We start from the raw sequence: 19,940 nt of genomic DNA, 5'->3' as shown, positions 1-19,940 counted from the left end.
TGTATGTATATATATATATATATATGTATATATATATATGTATATATATATATGTATATATATATACTTCAGTTCGGATGTGCTATAACGTGTCAGGTATGGTGCAGTGCGAAACAATGCAAAAATAATAAACAAACGTGAGGATGTAAATATAAAGATAGCGATATGAAGGAATTGTCTCATATCACCTAATCAGACCTGTTGCAAAACATTTGGTGAAGACGCGTTTGATCTAAAAATACAAAGTATATTCTATAAAAGAATGTTCCATGCGTCATACTGATCAACAGACTTTCTGCAAAGCAGAATATTATCTTGGCAGTACCTTCATTCAGCCTTAGTAATGTAATAAACGTAGCTTTGCAAAATACGTTTGTGGGTGGAAAAGGAAGGATGTCATTGTGTGGAATATCCCAACTTTACATTGGTATATCTCGTATCTATTCCTCTTTTTCTTGGTCGTCGGACTTCTCTTCATTTTTATCACCACTATCTTCAATGTGTTCACCTTCATCGCTAGCGATAACTTTTGCCGCGCTATCTACTTCGATTGGTTTAGAATCTTCTAAAGCTTTAGTCTCACTTTCTAAAGTTGTCCTTTCTGGTAAACTAGAGCATAATTATAAACTAATTATTCAATATTTTTAATCAAAGTATAATGTATATATATTTTTAATATATTTCCATATTAAGTTGTTTATTATAATAATTACCTATCGGAAAGTAGTACATCTGCTTCTTTGTCTGCAGAAGGCTGAAAAAAAATAGATTGCAACTGTTAGATAAACAAAATGTATATATAAATTACAATATAAATTTAGTAAAATTATGAGACTAGTAAACAAAAATAAGTAAAAATTTAAATAATTTTATATATAGATAAAAGGTTCGTTATAAAATAATGAAATGTATAAGTTATTAATTTGTATCGTCATATATTAGTTTCTTTGAAAAGATCTATAAATAATATAAAAACAATTTGTCATATGTCGTACACGTGTCACACAATAAGCATGACAGTAATTTCTATTTTGGTGCGTGGAATTCTTTCTCATAAAGAAATGGTATATACATATAAATATATGATTTAGAAGCTTGTGACAAAGCTTTTGTTAGATTTTTCAATTCCGAAACGAAGGAACAATATTAAACTATGTCTGCACTGAAGCAACAACAAACTTTTTATTATTTGTTAAATGTTTCCGAATTATCTAACATATGTCAACTTGTAGAAACGTCTTGTCTTCATTGAAGCGACATAATCACAGAAACATTTTTCTTCCAGTCTTATTCGTTTCTAGCAACTAATTGTCCACACTTAAGAAACAAAGCAGTTTATTGTGTGTAATGTGAAAAACAGCTCAAGATTTATTTCTTGTAGCTGTAACATATATATCATGCTCAACAGTGATAAAAAGAAAAAAAATGAAAAATGTAAGTACGATCAAGTCTGATTTTTTAAAGAATTAATTTTTTTGTTCCCTGTGGGATTGGAAAGTCAAATTTTTCATTTTCCATACTAGCAACAAAATGTCCTACTGAAGGAACTTCTATTTATTTCTGTTGATACGTATTTCTCATCTTCCTTGGATATTTATCGCTTCGATTGGAAACATATGACAAGCAACAACTTTTGTCGCTAGCAACAAAAACATTAAGGTTATTAAAAATTTTCGGCAACAATTGACAACTTTTTCAAGAAACATAAAACATTAACAAAAAGTTTCTCGCTGTTGCCTCAGTGGGAACATAGCTTTACCTCTCGACTTGAAGTATTTCCATTCTCTTGAATTCCATCACTCTGAGATTTTGAATCTAGAGTGATTTCTGCAGTACTAATCACTGGCGTTACTTTTAAAAACTTTTCCAGTTCATCCATTTCATTTGCTAAATCAAAATCTTCATAATCCTGCAATATTTAACCGCTTTTATTATTTATAAAAAATGACGTAATACTATTTCAATAGTTATCTTCTATTGCTTGTCGCGTAAATAACATAAAGAAAAGATAATTACGCCGCAATAATCATCCTCATTAAATATCTGTGGAGGCAATGGATACTTGTTATTTCTAGCATTACTGTTAGCTTGCATAAATTCTTTCTCCAATTCCTTGTCTGGCTCTGTTATATCGATGATCTCGTATTCTACATTTTTACTATCTAAAATCATCAATACACGTTGCTGTCTTTTCTTCACCTGTAACATGTTTACATATACTTAAAATTTTTCAAACTCTCCCAATTTGATTAATATGTGCGACTACTTGAATATTATAATCTGTTATTGATTCGTAGATAACAAATATTTAAAAAAGAGAAATTAATATTAAATATAAATTTTATAATATTTGTAACATTTATGTTATGAAACCTACTTTAATTTCTACTAAAGTACAGTCATACAGTTGTATACATCTGCTAGAAAAACCGATATGCAATAAAGTTTGCCAAATGCAATAATCTATCATTTTTATATATTTTCACTCCGACTAATAAAATTTATAATATTCGTTGCTATAAAATATTAATGACAATTTCCTATATTAATACTAACAATATTTTTAAAAGAAATATTTGCAGATATATATTTAACAGACAAAGGAGATCAAAAGATATAAATACACAGAAATTCAAGTTTGTCTTATCAGTAATGGAACTATCAAGTAATCAAGTTAAATTATTCATGACAATTCGACAATCGTCGCTCTTGATAAAAATAAACAGAACCGGATGAGACTCGCGATAAACAGCTGGAAAATTGGTGTGACACCACCGTGCGTCCATTGTCAGGGAAAATGATTAACAAAACCTATGAAAAAAACCGCGCAGTACGCGCGCGTCATATCGCGAATGACAATCCGCGATTATTAAACGCCCCAGAGCTACTAATGCTTGCCGTTCGCATTGTAACCTGATACAGCGACGACGACGACGACGGCGATGGTACCGAGGATTGGCCTGTCCGACCAGGCGCTCGAGTATCGCGCGATATCGGAGCTCGTCGCTGAAAACCATTTACCATAGGCACTCACTTCCTTGTTGCCGCTGATACCCGATACGTAGATCTTGACGACCATCGCGCTGGCTGTGCGACCACCACCGGCTGTGCTCCCTAGACTCGACGACGCGCGTTCCCCTCGCTGCACTGCGCCGCGCTGTGCTACGCCACGCTACGCTACGCTCCGCTCCGATTAAGCGGCGCGCCAGACCCGGACGACGCGACGTGCGGAAAGCGGGAACGACGGAACGACCGCGGGGGGCAACGGTGGATAGCAGCCGACCGCCAACCCGTCGCTCGTCGTGGCGGTGGATTCCGCTATTAGCTGCTCGCACGCACTCGCACGTCGACACGCGTGACGCATCGATCCCAAGAGAAACAGAGTCGGACTGCTTGGCCAGGCCTACGTCATACCGGGCCAGTCCTCTTTCTCCCTTCCCAGGGATGGAACAAATGACTTCGCTCCTTCGCACACTTAGGATTACCTACTATGACGAAGAAAGAATACCTATTATTATGTACGATGTATCTTTAAAAAAAAAAAAAGATGACAATCCGGAGGTATAATTTTTTTATGCGTTATATACCAAATAGGTATTTAATGAAATAAAATTTCTGGAACACTTGATTTTTTTTATTGACAATTATTCTTAATATAATTTTGTAAATGTAAAATTTTTATCGTAATGATCTTAAAAAAAGTACTCGTAAAATTAAGAGTATGGTTGGTAACTTTAGCTACGTCTACGCCGCGCGCTGCGTAACGTTTACTTATAGAAAAAAAAAGTCGCGCGAGTCTGGAAAAATAATTTTCCGAAACGCCGACTCTTTCCATTCGTCAGCCACCCTCGCGATTATGTAACGCGTTACGATGACGTTACATAATCGACGAGTATTTTTGGAAATTTGTTAAAAAAACATAATAGATGATGACATTGTTTGGATGCATCGAGCATGGCGTGGACCGCGAAGTGTTTGATTATAGTAATCGAATTATGTAACTTAAATTATAGCATTGTTAATCGATTCATTGTTGTAAAGAAATTTAAATATTAAATTAAAGTATTTTTTTTTACTCTGTTAAATTTTTTTCGGCAAAGATCGCTTTTGAAACATAAATGAAGCTCTTGGAGAAATTGAAGTTCTACTTGTAATTGTTCGCAATGTAGTTCTATGTTAAAATCCGAGACACGAACACTCTTTAGTATTTAAAAATATGCGATTACGATACATTTGTGTGTAGGTACGTTCCTGTGTTAGGTAACTAATAGTAGTCGATAAAGCCATGTTGGTCACCGATTTGATTGTGAATAAAATTGAATTAGCGAGGACTTTCTTTCTGTATTTCGTCCATATGCGCAAATATGCATCCATAATCTCATTTAATCTTTTATTTCTAATATATCTCGAGTATATGCAATTAATCTGGCCTTTTTTTTACATTTTATATAATTTAAAAATTATTATACATAATTTCTTAAAAAATGTGTGTATTAATAATATAAATTAAACATTAACATTAACATAAATTAAATATAAACATTTTCTCTGTTGAAATTTAAATTATACAATATGTTTCAAGTTTAGAAATTTATATTTTGTTCCACTAAAAAATATCTTTTTATTATTACAGAATAATTTTTTATTATAATAATGATATATTTTCTTATAGTATGTACATATTGTAATATTTTTAATGACTGAAATAAATGTACGTAATATTTTTTTCAGAAAAAAAGTAATACGTATATGTAATGCGCGATATAAAATAACGTTCATAAATAATGGAAAAAATTGCCATTAATTTTAAACAAGCTTTCCCGCTATAATTTGAAATTCATACATACATTCGTTGCTAACTTCCGAGTTCTGACGTTGCACGACGCTGTCACTGTGCTGCCTGTGCTGTGTGAGGCTGTGAGGTTACTTCACTTCTTTCTTGAGTCTTTCCGGTTGTTTACCAGACTGATCTCTACCTGTTAAAAATGGTAAGATATTTTATCGAGTTTTACGAATCAAATCTTGCTGAAATCTACGTTATATTGATCACCAAATAAGAATGATGGCTATCAAAAAATTCTTTATATATATATTTCATCGTAAAGTGCTAAAATTACATATCTGTGAGAGTTCTAACCTTATAAGGTTATGTTTTGAAAGCGTTTCTTCAATTATATATTTCTGATTTTTAATATCATCGAAGTTATCTGTAGTGCAGAGACCCTAAAACTGCTTGAATTTTAACAGGCGAAACGCACGAAGAAGGTAGGAATCACCGGTAAATATGGCACCCGTTACGGTGCTTCCCTTAGGAAAATGGTTAAGAAAATGGAAATTACCCAACACAGCAAGTATACTTGCTCGTTTTGTGGCAAGGTAAGTAATCGTTGTACTATGAATTGGAAAGATAAATTCTCAAAATGTTTGGTATTTTTTAAATTAAGATTTTGGTATAATAATTTTTTTTATCATAGATGTATTTTATCGTAAATTTTTTATAGGAATGTTATTTCATAATTTAATGTAATTAATCTAGTAGACTATCTAGTAGACATATATAACTGTATTGAACGACACTATTTTCATTTTTTAACAGGAGGCCATGAAACGCAGTGTCGTAGGAATCTGGTCTTGCAAACGATGCAAAAGGACAGTTGCTGGTGGTGCATGGGTATATTCTACGACAGCCGCTGCTTCAGTAAGGTCAGCTGTACGTAGATTACGTGAAGTCAAAGAACAGTAAATGTATGTAATAAATATCTTTTTAACAATTTATACTTGTAATTTTATTTAATACAAACCAACCGTTTTAGTTGATATATATTGAATGATCTGAGCAATCATGACATATTTACCCTTATTAACCTGGACCCATCATTATCAAAAATCATATTCGTGATAGGTCAAAAATTTAGTGCCCTTTATGTGCTACTTTTTTGCTTAAAAAATTTTTTGCTCCAGCCGTTTAGCAGAAAATCGAATTTAAAATGGAAGATCCAGCTTGCCATTAATAATAACGAAAAAAATATATAAGCAAAAAATCTGATGCATTTGATTTCATTGTGCCGCTACTTTATTTATTTTTTCGTTATTAACGGCAAGCTGGACTCCCCCCCCCCTTCCCATTTTAAATTTGATGCTAAATGGCTGGAACAAAAAAAATTTTTTAAGCAAATAAAGAACTAAATTTTTTACCTATTGTGAATATAATTTTTGATGGTGTGTCTAGGTTAATGAGGATGACATATTTACAATTGAATTTTATTAAATTGATATTGATTTTATTAAATACTTTAGATGTTTGTCAAACTCATTATCTACGTTTCAATATTACAATTATTTGACTTTAATCTTTTATTGTTAATAAAATGCAAATTATTTAAGGCTATTAAAGAAGCTATTTTATAAATATTAAACAGTCGTGAATTTTTGCATTTATTAATATAATTATTTAAGAAATTATATAAGTATTAAAATAATGATACCAACATTTCACATGTGTAACGAAACTAATTATTTATTCTAACAAGATGTAATTGTGTATGTTCATAGATATTTTATAATATCCTATAGAATATTTATATGGTACAATTTTAACAACTATAAATAAATTATTTTTCAAAAGGCTTCATTTTTTAATCAAACTTGATTCTAAAAGAAGAAACAAAAGTCAGGTTTAAATGTCATTAATGTGCATACATTCATTTTTACAAATTTTACTTATTATAGAAATGTTTAAAATTAATATAGTAGTATTATAGAGACAATGTGTTATGTAAACCTAACGTATACAAATAATTTTATTGTCTTTAAAAGATTACGCTTACGCAGTTCAGGTTATTATAATAATCGAAACTGTTCTTTCGTATTATCATAATCGATTGAGCCGTGAAGCTAAAGACGTTATTATTTATTGAGCAAATGATTAAAACGAAAATTGTTTATTAGCAATTTTATTCATATTAATAATAGCATTCTCCACGAAATCAGCCTGTAAGGAATGACGTATTTGCAAAGAGGTACTATTGACTATCATTTTTCGATCGCGATCGAACACTTTATCATTTCAATCCTATAAAGTGGATTGACACACTGCGTATTTCAACATATAAGTCAATTTGTATTCTATACAAAAATAAATACCACAGTCTTAAGACAAATGTATGTCAAGCTATTAATGTTGTACCACCACCATAACATTCTTTTGAATTACATAAGAATAATGAGTATATTCGTCATTCAATAGCAGATAGGGAAGATCTTGAAGCTGTATCGGAAGTTATTTGCAAGAGTGTAAACTTACGACGGTTTCTTGTTTTTAATAGCAAATTTGAGAATATATTGAATAAAATCATTTTTATAATTGTTTGAAGGATAAAAACATTATTTTGCAACTTATGTTATCGAAGAGAAAGGTGTCAGGATAAAAAAAAAATAAAGATGATTTTGTTCATCTCTGTATAAACTGTCATAATTCTTCTCTGCAATTACTATTACATTTTAGTTAAATTTGTTACTTAATTTGCAAGTGCACTTTAAATGCATCATGCTCAAAAATTGTTTTGCTTGAAGCAATTTTATGTATAATATTTTAACGTATATATTTTGTCGCATGTTAATTCACAAATTAAATATATTCAGGAAAGTAGTTAACAAGTAACTCGCAAAAGTCTACAATAGCTGATTATGCTAGAAAATTCTGCCATCATTAAAATATGGAAGACACTCTGATACGTTCGCATTGAAACTGCATTATGTCTCCGCAATAAAATTTAACGACAATTAATAATTGTATACATCTAACTAAAACCTGATGAATTCTATATATCGCTATAAATTCTGATAAGTACATCCTTTGCACGAAATGATGCGTAACAGTTAAATTATTCGAACGAGATGCAACGAGGAACTATCAGAAACATGAATATAAAAAGATTCAGTGCTCTTCCCTAATTATTAAATGGATTGTACAATAATAATTTTTCTATATTATTATCGGTACCGTTACATCGATTTCACTGACATTCCAACATTCATTCCGTCATTATTTCGCAATGCATTTTTAGTATATTCACATTTCATTTCGTTGCGTACTGATTTAACGGTCAATCATTCGTTATTGCATTCATCCGAAATTATCAAATATGTCTCTCTCTCTCTCTCTCTCTCTCTCTCTCTCTCTCTCTCTCTCATTAACAATTATATTTATAACAGTGGTCTGATATGATTTCTTCTTTACTGTTTTTTAGCCAGGAAAGAAGAAAAAAAGAGTTCACTTTGTTCGTCGTTTAGTATCACTTATGTTCACACGCGATCAGAGAAATTCATCTCTGTCACTATTGTGCATTGCAAGGCGTATCGTAAGGACCGTACCACAAGGAATGGCAGTAAATTCTCGATACTGCTTCATCAATGGTAAACAAATCCTGTAGAATGTTTAATTATTTAACTACGATTTCTGACGCGATTTTCGACGAGAATCGATTCCTCGCGCACTATCAATTTATTTGACGTACACATTAGATGTAATATTGAATCGTTTCTTCGCCACTGGTTATAATACTTCATTCTCTTTTATCGTACACGCACTTGGGAAGATTCTATACGATCAGTCCATCGGCTACTATTCATTAAACATATTAACAAATATTGCGTTTAAGATTTAAAGTTGATTCGTATTAGCTGGCTTGCCACTTGAATTTGCTACGCATTATCCATCGTTGGCCGATGTTGTTGACATCGCACTGGGCCAAGACAGGTTGCGCCGGATCGCCTGAGTGGGGTTTTGATAAACAATAACCCGTGTTTGTGTGTTTAATCATTTTGGTCTGGAAAGAATGATGTATATTAAATATGAACTACATTTATCGAAACTATGTTTCATAAACAAAATATATTTAATAGGATTCTTGAAAAACAAACAATAATAATAAAATATTAATAAACAGGTAATGAAAGCATTAACACAGCGTGGTACTTGGAACGCAATACATATAATATATATTCTCAATAATTTATGTTATGTGTCAATACAAAATTCTTGGACGTTTCGATTTACTTTAAACCGTCATCTGCAATACCATATAAATTATAATATATAAATTATAATATAATATTAATGTAAAATTATTGAGAATATATTATGTATTGCGCTCCAAGTACCGCGCTGTATTAACGCTCTCATTATCCGTTTACCAATATTTTATTATTGTTGTATGTTTCATAATTTTATCTTTTTTTTATCTATAGATATTTACTTTAGATATATATATATTTAAGTATATTTTTTTCTATATTTTCATCTTTCTTACCTCATCACTGTAAACCCATGCTTGATTACCACCCATGCCATGACATCGTACGATCTTTACTGGACCTTGTGGATTAGCTGCATCAAGGCACATATCATCAGACATTATCTGTTGCCGCTTAGTGTAAGCAAATACCTGGATAATACAGCTTTCATCAGAAATAGCGTACGCTCAAAATAGAAACAATATCTCTTGATCTCCACATTACATGTATATTACTTCATATTTAAAATAAACACAAACCTGATTACCGCCTAATCCGTGACAATAACTAATTCCGACGTTTTCCCCGGTTCTTCTGCCCATAGTATCCAAACAAGTTTGCGTTTCAATATTTTTCACATCACCAAGATAGTAATAATCTAACGGCATCGGCGATTCTGGATATATATTCTCCAAGTACCATCTGAAGCTTTTACATTTTAGTCGTTCTCTAAGTTTTATCCGCTCAGAAACATCACCGACGTCGACGTTTCGCGCCCCTAAAAGAATTGATTTTCTGTAACTACATTTTACAAATGCTGAACTTATTCACAAGTATTTTTTTTTTTTTTGTTACATGTCGTGCTTGCATATAAATTGATTGAAAAGAAGATTTGTCAGAGAATTTAGTGCTAAAAATAAAGAAATTTGCAACCATGGAATTATATTGTATGATACATTAAATGCCATATGCTTGCTCCTAATAAGTGTGCAATGACGCAACGCATCTTTTTGGAAATCTGAAAGATGTAAAGAAGTTTATGAAGCATTGATTTATATATACATATACGAATAACTTTCATACATCTGCAAATGTAGCGTGCAGAGATGTATTGTGCTTCATATTATAATTGTTTTATATTTGAATATGTGTAATTTTATACACATGTTAATTAAGAAACTACTATGAATACATGTGTGCTTCTTATTGTTATTTGTGTCTGTCACTCTAATAGAAGATCTCTCTTTAATAATAACTTTTTGATTATAATAGTATCACATAGAACCCTTAATGCCATGCGTGATTTATTTTTTATTCTCCAAGTATACTTCTACATATCCTATTTGCATTGCTGTTCTCATTTATTGTACATCATACCCATCGTTGTCTACTGGATTATTAAGTAATATTACAGTGTTGAGAGAACGTAATAGCAATGTTTTAAATAAATGTTAACGGGTATCTGATAGAGATAGTGAGCACCCGAAGCCGTAAACAATAAAAATGATTGATAAAGAGACATGCACAGACTTCTTCCACAACATGCTGCAGCACAAAGCAACCAATACATAGAAAGAGATGTATAGGGATAGGAATTCTCTTTTTCTTGTTTTTTTTTTGTGCGAGATACGCCAGTGTTAGTGCTACCTGGATTAATGTTGTAATAGAAGTACTTCCATTGGTCCAACCAAACTTCTGCGAGCCGCGCATTGTTGTGGTTGACTATCTTGCTCGTACCGCCCGGGAAGGTATACGGGGTTGACTTACGGAATACATGCCCGACGTGCGAGCATGTCGCAATTTCCAATGTCCCACCACACATCCATATCTAACCAACTCAGTTCTGTTAGTGTGTTAGCAGTTACAAACGGTAATCACACGAAGAGACAAAAAGAAAAAGAATAACACATGAGAAATATCATAACGGTATTCTGCGGCTCATGGTGGATTTAAAAATTCTTCTCTTGCGGCACCTATAATGTAGTTTGATGAGAGAATTCCATTAAAAGCAAGCGCAATTTTCAATTGGTTAGTCGGCTGGATGGATGAGTGGTTAAGACTACACCAGCATTTTTATTGAGACATAGAAATAAAATATATATGAAATGTTCATTCAATGTTCATGTTTATGCCTCGGGATATTCCTTAATTCTTCATCATACTGAACTATTGTACTTATTGTTTGGCCGAAAAAAAAAACAAACTGAAATAAAGTATTTCGACAGCAGTAAGATTCTGAGAATAAGATTCTGTAGTAAGAGATTTTAATTTTAGTTTAGATATTAGAAATATAATGTAAATACAACTACTAATGTGTAGTATTATGTATGAGATATTAGTAAATACATAAATCATAATGTGCATAACACATACAAACGATTAACTTAATTAATTTATGGTATATCTTCGTGTATATATAACTAATGTGTTACAAATCATTTTATAAGAATATATTAATGCAAAACTGTTATTAATTATTAGTCAAATGGAAGAATAATTTGTTAACCAGAAAATAATGCATTCAAAAACAATTGCAATTCATATAGCTATATGAATTATAATAATATTTGTGAGAGATAATATAAACGGCTTGTATCAGATACCCGTCAAATATATTTATATAAGAGTTTCGCTTGAATAATATTGTATAGAATATAATACTGTAAAATTTCAAAAAAAATGTTTTATCAATTAACATCGTTGCTTTCGATAAGCGCTATATGAGTACCAAATACATGGAAATTTGCAATAATTAAACAATACGTTAAATTCTTTAACGAATTTTACAAATTTTTCGACAACTTTTTAAATTACTGTTTCAAATCGGACATACATGTGTTTATATATATTGAATAATTTTTAGAAACAAAAATTTGTAACAAATAACATTTTGATAGTATACTATGGGATATGTATAACTTATGTATGGGATATGTATAACTTAGGTGCACAATAATGGCATCATTTAGCGCAATTCAATACAACGAATTAGAGAGAAATTAATTAAACGATACACTTGATTATCTAACCTGGATTCATGGCATAGTAAAAATCTCTCCACTCATCCATCCAGACTTCGGCCACCCTAGCCGCATTGTGCAGGACTATCTTGCTGACACCACCAGGGAATGTATATGGACTCTTGTCCCGGAATACATGTCCCACATGTGAACACGGACTGATTTCTAATGTTCCGCCACATTGCCACACCTACAAGGCACTTATGACTTCACAAATAACAATGGAAGTTTATAGAATACCCTTTGAAGGACCCTTTAAAAACTCTTCGTCAAATATTCTAATTGTCACATACTGCACAATTATCTTTAATACGATAGAGGCGAGAGTTATTACTAATCGATATTAGAAATAATTCGTTTTTCGTAATGAACATTTCAATCTTTTTTCCTTCGTACTTATAAATAATCGTTGTTATAATTTTTTAAATTGTTGATCACATGGCATTGAGACTATTGGATATAATCTCATACTGTATAAAATTTTTGTGGTTATTAATTAAATTGATATTTGTCTTCATCATATCTTAAAGAATACTTACCCGAAAGCTCATTTCAAGATTTTCACCACCCCAGATGTCCATGCCCTCGTCGTACGCACCCAACTCGTAGAAATATTCTTTATCAATAGAAAACAATCCACCGGCCATAGTCGGTGTTCGTAGCGGTGCCGTTCTGTCGCTATTCCTCCTGTCCATTTCTCTCTGTGCAACTCTGTACCTTTTTGAGTGAAATTAACATAATATTAATATCTTGTTTAAAAAGATAAAAAATTAGATGCCATAAATGCATAAAATGCACTAATATATAATTTGACAGACTGCCAACGCGTTTTGTTTCAGTTTCAGAGAGTTCCGAAATTAATTATAAATACAGTTAATTTAATTAAACAATAAACACAGTGTATATATATATACACATTTGTGGTGAATATTTGCGGGAATCGTAAATTTGTAAACTCGACAACTCGTAATTATACATGAAGGAGAGAAAGAGAGAGATTATTATTGATTATATTTCAAATCATTATACATAGAGATTAACTGAATTAGAACGAGAAGTATTGAATTTATGTAGAATTATGTATGGTAGCGTAAAAATCGCAGAATTTATGAAACTATCATAATTTAACGGAGATATAAATTTATATCAAATATATATGTCAATATAAGATCGATAGATTTAATATTTTAAGCGGATTTAACTATATGTGCCAATCTAACTATTCATGACTTGCAAAATATGTAGATTTCCACATTTGCAACTCAAATTTTCTTCGTGTGTGTCTCTTTTTTTAAAAGGCAAGAGAGATTTAACTATTTTGGTTAAAATACGAAGGTAATCTTATTAAAATTCATGATATTTAATGTTATAACGTCATAATGTCGTAATACCATCTGAAGTTTAATTTCCAATTGAAACCTCCCCAGGTCATATCACTGGCCGAGATATACTCGAAGGTGTCGTCGCTGATTACGTCTATGATTGGACAGACAACAGTATGCCTGTCGTTAGCAATTCTTGATAATAGCGGCTCCAGCCAACCCTCGGTGCACTCGCAGTGAGCATCTAGAAACGTGATTACTTGTCCTTTGACATGTTTTGCTCCCAGCAGCCTCGCTCTTATCAGGCCCGACCTCTTTTCAGTGCGATACACATACGTGGGAACGGGCAGCGTAGTTACGTAGTCTTCCAAATCTTGCTTTAGGTGTTCTAGAAAATAAAATTTCACCAGTCACTTTGATTCAAGCTACGATTCTTGCAATTATTTATCGATTCGATATCAATGTTTATATTTTCTTTCATTTAAATGTACAATTGCGTCGGTCGTTCACTGTTATATGAGATACAGAACTTACTAAAATCAATACTATATAATCAATACTATACTATATAAACAGTAAAACCCGAGGAAAAAACATTGATGCTCGTCATATTCGTAACGTTTATTTGAAACCGAGACGAGAACGTACCGCGCTCACTCGCGTCGTCCACGAGGATGATTTCCTTCAGCAACGACCTGGGAGATCTATTTATCACGGACCAGACCGTCCGCAGTAGAGTGGTCCATGCCTCGTTATGGAAAACTATTACGATACTCGTGTCTGGAAGATACTTAGGGTATTTCTTATTCTTACAACCTTCGAGTCTGATATCCTTTAAGGATCGATTTAAGGAGATCATGTCGCTGGCCATCAGATTGAATTGATTTAGCTTGAATAACTCCTGTTGTTTGGCATCGTTCTCCGGCGGGATGGCCACCGCCGCTCCCATCTCGCCGGGCATCCCCTTATTCTCCTTGACGACCTTCGCTGGCCGCCACAGGTGCAGCTCCGACTGCAGATATTGTCTCTTATTACTATAGTCTTGCCTTATCGCTTGCGGCTCTCTGATCTGGGCTTTCGGATGCAGCTGAAGCGGCTCCTCGGACTGAAGCGCCTGTTGTTGTTTGTTGTCCGAGCAGCCCCATCCGGACCCTCCGATGCAGTCCGAATAGAGCATGAGCACCATGACGTCGACCAGGAACCATACTAGTGACGTCAGCAGTATCACTTGACACGTGTGAATGCGAATCTTGGAGCGAAACATCTTTCAACGGCGGCAGTCTTCCACTTGTACCACGAGCTCATCACCCAGTCCGCCGCGTGTGGACTCACGATAAGGACTTCTCGACGAGGCTTAAAACGGAGATACTCACAACCGTGTTCTACTAATTGTGCGGACCTTCGTGGAATCACATGACTGAAGGCGGCCAGTTTTCAGCGCTCTGCAATAGAAAGATGAACCGGATTCATTACAGATTCGATGATGCGTATCGAGAATTACCGAGAGATAATAATGAAAGGTTGCCCGGGAGATACAACCAGAATTCTTTCGGCAAATCGATCCGCTTCAGCTTTACGCACGCTTATCACGATTCTACGAATCACGGATGAAGCCTGGACTTTTTTTTTTCTCTGCACATTGCGTGTAGTATCAAGATATATTGTACCAAGATGAACTCGCGATACGACTTGCGAAAAACGCATGGAAACTCGTTATAAAAATCGATTGCTTTTCTCTAAAATATTTGTCAAAAGCTCGTAATGAATATCCACTCACGTTTTCATATTTCTCCCTAGTAATTTTTATATATATATATTTCAATATTTTATATGTCTGTACGTTTAATATGTTATGCGTGATATTTAATATGTAATATTTTGATATTTTGCACATCTCTTGACACATATTGAACTTTATTAACTTATTAACTTTATTAAAATTAATTTTAATATGCTATTGTTAATAATGATTCTCGCACAGATTATTTTATATCAAGTTTTTGGAAAAGTTTCGATTATGCTTGCTGCATACGATATGGCGATTACGAGGAATGAAATACGAGGAGACCGCACGGTCGAAAAGTGCATACGTCAGCGAAAGGTAACCGGAGCACTTTGCGACACTTAGGTAAGCACTTAGCACATGACTAATTCGTATACACATCGATCGCGGAGAGAATACCATTTTCAAATAGGACATTCTGTTTCGATAAGTTGCTCGATGCGCGAGTTTCATGACAGTTTTCATACAAATAGAACCGATAGTACAACGACGTGCGATTAGTGTATACGCATTTACGTTTATGTATGAATAAATCAGATAAGAATTGACGATAAACCTATCTATCATACATATCGGTACTCTCTTATCGCATTGTGCTGTGTATAAACGCTATTAGTTATCATACTATATCGATTGCAACGCCAGTAATAATGTATAGTTTTATGAAAAAAAAAAAGGAAAAATAATTCAGTCGCAGAATTATTTTAGGAATGATATATAATATATTGAACAAAGTGTCTTAAGATCACAAATACATAACGAAAGCCTCAACGGTCTATCTATAATTGAATTTTAAATAATATTTGGTGTGAATTTATATTTATACATATTCAGTTCTGTAAACTGCCACGTTAAAATCATTTTCAGTTTTTGAAACGCAGGGTGCGGTCCACTTGACGCTACAAATGCTTCGAAGCTTTTGATTGACCAATCGGAAGAAAGAATTTTACTAATTGATCAATCAAAAAATGCTTCGAAGCGTTTGTAGCATCAAGTGAATCGTAGCCGCAATCATAAGTCGAACTGAAATATACTGGAATATACTGGGTGCAATAATAGTACCACAAATAAAATTGACAAGCTACTTATTAGTAGCTATATTATCTACTAAAAACTGTAAATAATTTATTGCGAAAAATATTATCTCAACTAGAATTCAAAACTCCGATATACGTGTGGTATACAATATATTATTTGCGAGATAAGCTTATTTTGTATTATGCCGAGTGGCAAAGATACGCGCTGTTTTGCATATCGATAAACGGAAGGTTGACTAACTGTATTCCTATAGCGTAATTGAACTTAATGATTTTTGCAAAACTTGCAATAACTACAGATAACGATAAGAAAAAGAACGTTACTTTCAACGTTACGAAGCGTTACCTCTTTTGCGAAACACAAACTCCGTGTAAAGATATCTGCCTTTTACCTCCGGTACCACCACGGTACCACCACCGATTGCAGTCAATACCGGCTGTCATAATCGCGACAACAAAAAACCAGCATGATCATAATGGCAAAGTGTTTCGAAGACGCGACGGAAATACAGATCCGTGAGTAATTATCCCACGCACCAGCGAGGTCACTTGGCCTGGGAAATTATATTGCGATGAGACAGCTGTGTTCTCTCGATGGTACTAATTAATTAGCTGCTGCTAAATAATTCACTTTCATCACGATAACGAGCGGGAAATGGGAGTAATAATGTCGGATGACTATGCGCGAGCCAGAGAACAACGGCGACATTCCCCTGTCGGTTGCAATGCATAAACTTTCTATTATAAAAAAAGATAGAATATAAATGTATACACATATAGAAATATAATACAAATACACACACACACACACACAAGGCAGCATCTCTTTGGTTCCATTTTACAAATAATAAAAAATTCAAGTAATGAGGATATTCGAGAGTATAAAAAAGGATGTTAAATTTTCATACAGTTTACAAAATTGTTTATTTCAAAATTGAAATGAGAATAATAATTTATATATATAATCCGATTAAGCGAAATTGTTTTACCTACACAACTATATTTTGAATATACATTCTGTTAAATTGATAATTTTTTTAAGAATTTGTTTGCTAATGATAAAGTAAGAGCAAAGCAATTTAGATAAAAATATTTAATTCTCTAAGGCATCGTCTTATCGTTCAAAAAAAAAAAAAAAAAAACAATTTTTACTACTCAAAAATCCACTGCAAGTGAAGAATCGATCAATATTTACATACTGATATACTATATATAAATGTATTTTCTGCTTTTTTCTGACGGGTAGAAGTACTATATTTCAATGTTAAATGTTATATACATTTCCCTCTTCAGCTCTTAAATATAATTAATTTGCATACATTCTGAATTTACTCCGAATTTATCACGAATTTAATTTTAAAGTGAACGGTGCAAATTTGCGACACTCGCCCCTAGAGAATTAATGGAAAGGGAGATGAAAATTAAGAAATGAATATTAATTAATACTAATTAAGAAATGAAAATTTAGCAGCAATGTGAATTTCTATTATTAGGCTATAATTCTACAGGTATATTATTTATTGACATGACATGTCTAATACAATATATAACGCGAAACTCTCTAAATTCGTCACAATACGACAAAATAAGTATATTTGTGAAAATTTTGTAACACATATTCAAGAATAAAGAAGAACGATTTTTCACAAAAAAAAAAGTATCATAAAATCATATTTAGAGATCATATCTGGAATTTAGAAATCAAGTATCTAAAACTTTCTTATTTTGTAGAGAAAAAACGAAATCGTGATAACATTGTACAGTTATAATAAGTAATGTTGTAATATACTGACAATCATGAGTATAATGTATTCTTCGTTTTATCATTCTATCTCTACACGATTATTTTTCTTGCAGAAATCATTGTAGTTTTATATTCCCAAACAGTAGTAAATTTCTACGAAATGCTTTATATTACTAACAATAACAGACGAACAAAGTATTTCCGGCTTACAAATCTAACAAAACTACACGGCAATTATTTTTTAGCCGCCTTTGTAATAGTCGGTTGATATTGTGCTATTATCAACATTGCATGCAGGTTACTAATAAATCGATACCGCGGCACGTTGTCAAGACGGGACATTACTTCGTGACCGCGTCATAAAAGTCTTGTGACGAAGTGATGAATTGCATGTTTGTGGTCGAAATACTAAGCTACTTCTATTGTTTCACTATTGTATCGCGAAAACTGTACTTGAAGAAACAAAACGAATGTTCGCAGATAAAGTAGAGTTTAAACATGAGTTACCTCGCCGATGGAAACTTTTCTGACATTAAAGATGTAAAGAAGGTTTCCCTAAAATATTTGGTCACTAGCTTTAATTCAATTTACAATTTGGGTCGAATTTGCCAATTAAAAATAGAATCAATGTTCAACATTAGAACCCAGTTTTAGACAAGCTGTATTGTTTAATTATTAATTACCTGTCTATTTATGAGATGACAGTTGCCACATTTCAATCATTTATTGAATCTAATCTTTCTCTTTATTATAAGATACGTGATAATTCTTTCATTGTTGTGAAGTTTAATCTATTTTCATGGTTTCAAAAGAATTTTGTTTTCTCTGAGAATTCTAACGTTATAAGTCCAACGATTAAACAAAATAAATTCAATTCAAAGATATAGAATTTCTATCAGTTATATCCAAATCTTGATAATGAAATAAATTTACAGATGATTATTTCTAATTTTGTAATAATTTCTTAGGAAATAAATACCTTACAATTCTTTTCACGGGGTAATTAGGTTTGACTTCTATTGGCCGTGCTTCAATGAAAGAGTCATTGTAATCGAAGTGCTTGAAAAGTCCGCCAATATCACATTGACGCAATGCGACGCCAGGTAATGTCATTAAAGAAAGTCTTCTCGCACAATAGACAGCTATGAAAGCTAAGCTCCTACCTTGTTATCCACCACAAAAAGCTCTAAGCTGTACAATAATTCAGACTATGTAATAGCTTTCTTGAAACTCGAAGTCGAAAAACGGAAATATATTAATTACATCCTGAATTATTTGCATTATAATACTGATCATTTTCTCGCGTGCGATATAAATTTAGTTTCTAATATAAATAATAACATAATACGGAGGGGTCTTATAAAACGCAACGTGATAACTGACTACGTAATAACTTTACGTTCGTCGTACTCAGATAATTCATGTTTCAGTTACAAAGTCACGGGGAACATCCTCATGTTTCGTTATTATATACATAATTTGTATGTGTGGGGGTTAATATTAAATGCAATAAAACTTCTAACGTTTATTTATTACAAGTAAACTCCGAGGGGAAGCGAGAAAGACGTTGAAAATTTATTATCAGTTCATGTTTCGTCTATTCAGGCTCTCCTTACTTGGGAAAATAATTGGCAATATTTAACGCGTTAAAGAAAGTTTCGAAAATTTTAGAGCGTTCAAAAACAGTTTCATAAAACAGTTGGCAAAAATGTGATGTGATCGAATTGTACTTATATGTAATTTATAATTTCAGATGAAACACATATATGGAAATAATCTTAAACGTTCCAACGCCTCCAGGGATCAATTTAAGCCCTCAACAGAGAAAATTAACTGAACTAATCACATGGGAAGGTCGGTAGGACCGTGAAGCTCAGTATTAATGTAATACACGCCACAAATTGTGGAACTTGTAATTATATAATGTACACGGGCTGTCGCGCATCTCCTTCAGTAGCCTGTGGCTCATTATTAGATAACCAAAGAAACATTTTGTAATATATAATTATCGTTTTGTAA

The 19,940-nt window shown here is 32.7% G+C and overlaps 3 protein-coding genes across 7 annotated transcripts in view; 1 reads left to right on the top strand and 2 right to left on the bottom strand.

The window, feature by feature from the left end:
* Nucleotides 1–44: 44 nt before the first annotated feature.
* On the bottom strand, nucleotides 45–3,419 carry LOC108756189 (SH3 domain-binding glutamic acid-rich protein homolog). Of its 2 annotated transcripts, XR_001939814.1 has the most exons (6): nucleotides 3,035–3,419; nucleotides 2,017–2,199; nucleotides 1,760–1,909; nucleotides 714–754; nucleotides 326–609; nucleotides 46–232 (listed from the first exon to the last, which is right to left on the bottom strand). XR_001939814.1 is itself a non-coding variant. In XM_018499802.1 (5 exons), the coding sequence occupies exons 1-5, from the start codon at nucleotides 3,077–3,079 to the stop codon at nucleotides 441–443; spliced, it is 588 nt and encodes a 195-aa protein (XP_018355304.1). In that variant the 5' UTR covers nucleotides 3,080–3,419; the 3' UTR covers nucleotides 45–440. The 2 variants fall into 2 exon arrangements, 1 of the variants encoding a protein (XP_018355304.1); XM_018499802.1 differs by having other exon boundaries at nucleotides 45–609.
* Nucleotides 3,420–4,903: 1,484 nt separating this feature from the next.
* Nucleotides 4,904–5,773, top strand: LOC108756203 (60S ribosomal protein L37a). The gene is made up of 3 exons (XM_018499824.1): nucleotides 4,904–4,988; nucleotides 5,248–5,376; nucleotides 5,597–5,773. Exons 1-3 carry the CDS (start codon nucleotides 4,986–4,988, stop codon nucleotides 5,741–5,743), a joined length of 279 nt encoding a protein of 92 aa, XP_018355326.1. The 5' UTR covers nucleotides 4,904–4,985; the 3' UTR covers nucleotides 5,744–5,773.
* A 2,162-nt stretch (nucleotides 5,774–7,935) lies between these two features.
* LOC108756306 (polypeptide N-acetylgalactosaminyltransferase 5) overlaps nucleotides 7,936–19,940 on the bottom strand; it is a 24,879-nt gene continuing 12,874 nt past the window's right edge. For 3 of the 4 annotated variants that reach the window (XM_018500019.1, XM_018500020.1, XM_018500022.1), the window contains exons 2-8: nucleotides 14,006–14,799; nucleotides 13,427–13,745; nucleotides 12,575–12,752; nucleotides 12,045–12,225; nucleotides 9,555–9,793; nucleotides 9,312–9,446; nucleotides 7,936–8,828 (exon numbers count right to left, since the gene is read on the bottom strand). In XM_018500019.1, the coding sequence (XP_018355521.1) occupies nucleotides 8,679–8,828; nucleotides 9,312–9,446; nucleotides 9,555–9,793; nucleotides 12,045–12,225; nucleotides 12,575–12,752; nucleotides 13,427–13,745; nucleotides 14,006–14,621 (1,818 nt within the window). In that variant the 5' untranslated portion in view covers nucleotides 14,622–14,799 and the 3' untranslated portion in view covers nucleotides 7,936–8,678. Of the gene's footprint in view, nucleotides 8,829–9,311; nucleotides 9,447–9,554; nucleotides 9,794–10,662; nucleotides 10,844–12,044; nucleotides 12,226–12,574; nucleotides 12,753–13,426; nucleotides 13,746–14,005; nucleotides 14,800–19,940 lie in introns of all 4 variants that reach the window. The other variant, XM_018500023.1, reaches the window with a different exon arrangement.

The sequence above is a fragment of the Trachymyrmex septentrionalis genome, unplaced genomic scaffold (genome assembly GCF_001594115.1).
Source record: "Trachymyrmex septentrionalis isolate Tsep2-gDNA-1 unplaced genomic scaffold, Tsep1.0 scaffold97, whole genome shotgun sequence".
Taxonomy (NCBI): Eukaryota; Metazoa; Arthropoda; class Insecta; order Hymenoptera; family Formicidae; genus Trachymyrmex; species Trachymyrmex septentrionalis.
Note: the sequence above shows the minus strand (reverse complement) of the source record. Positions and strands in the feature narration are given on the sequence as shown.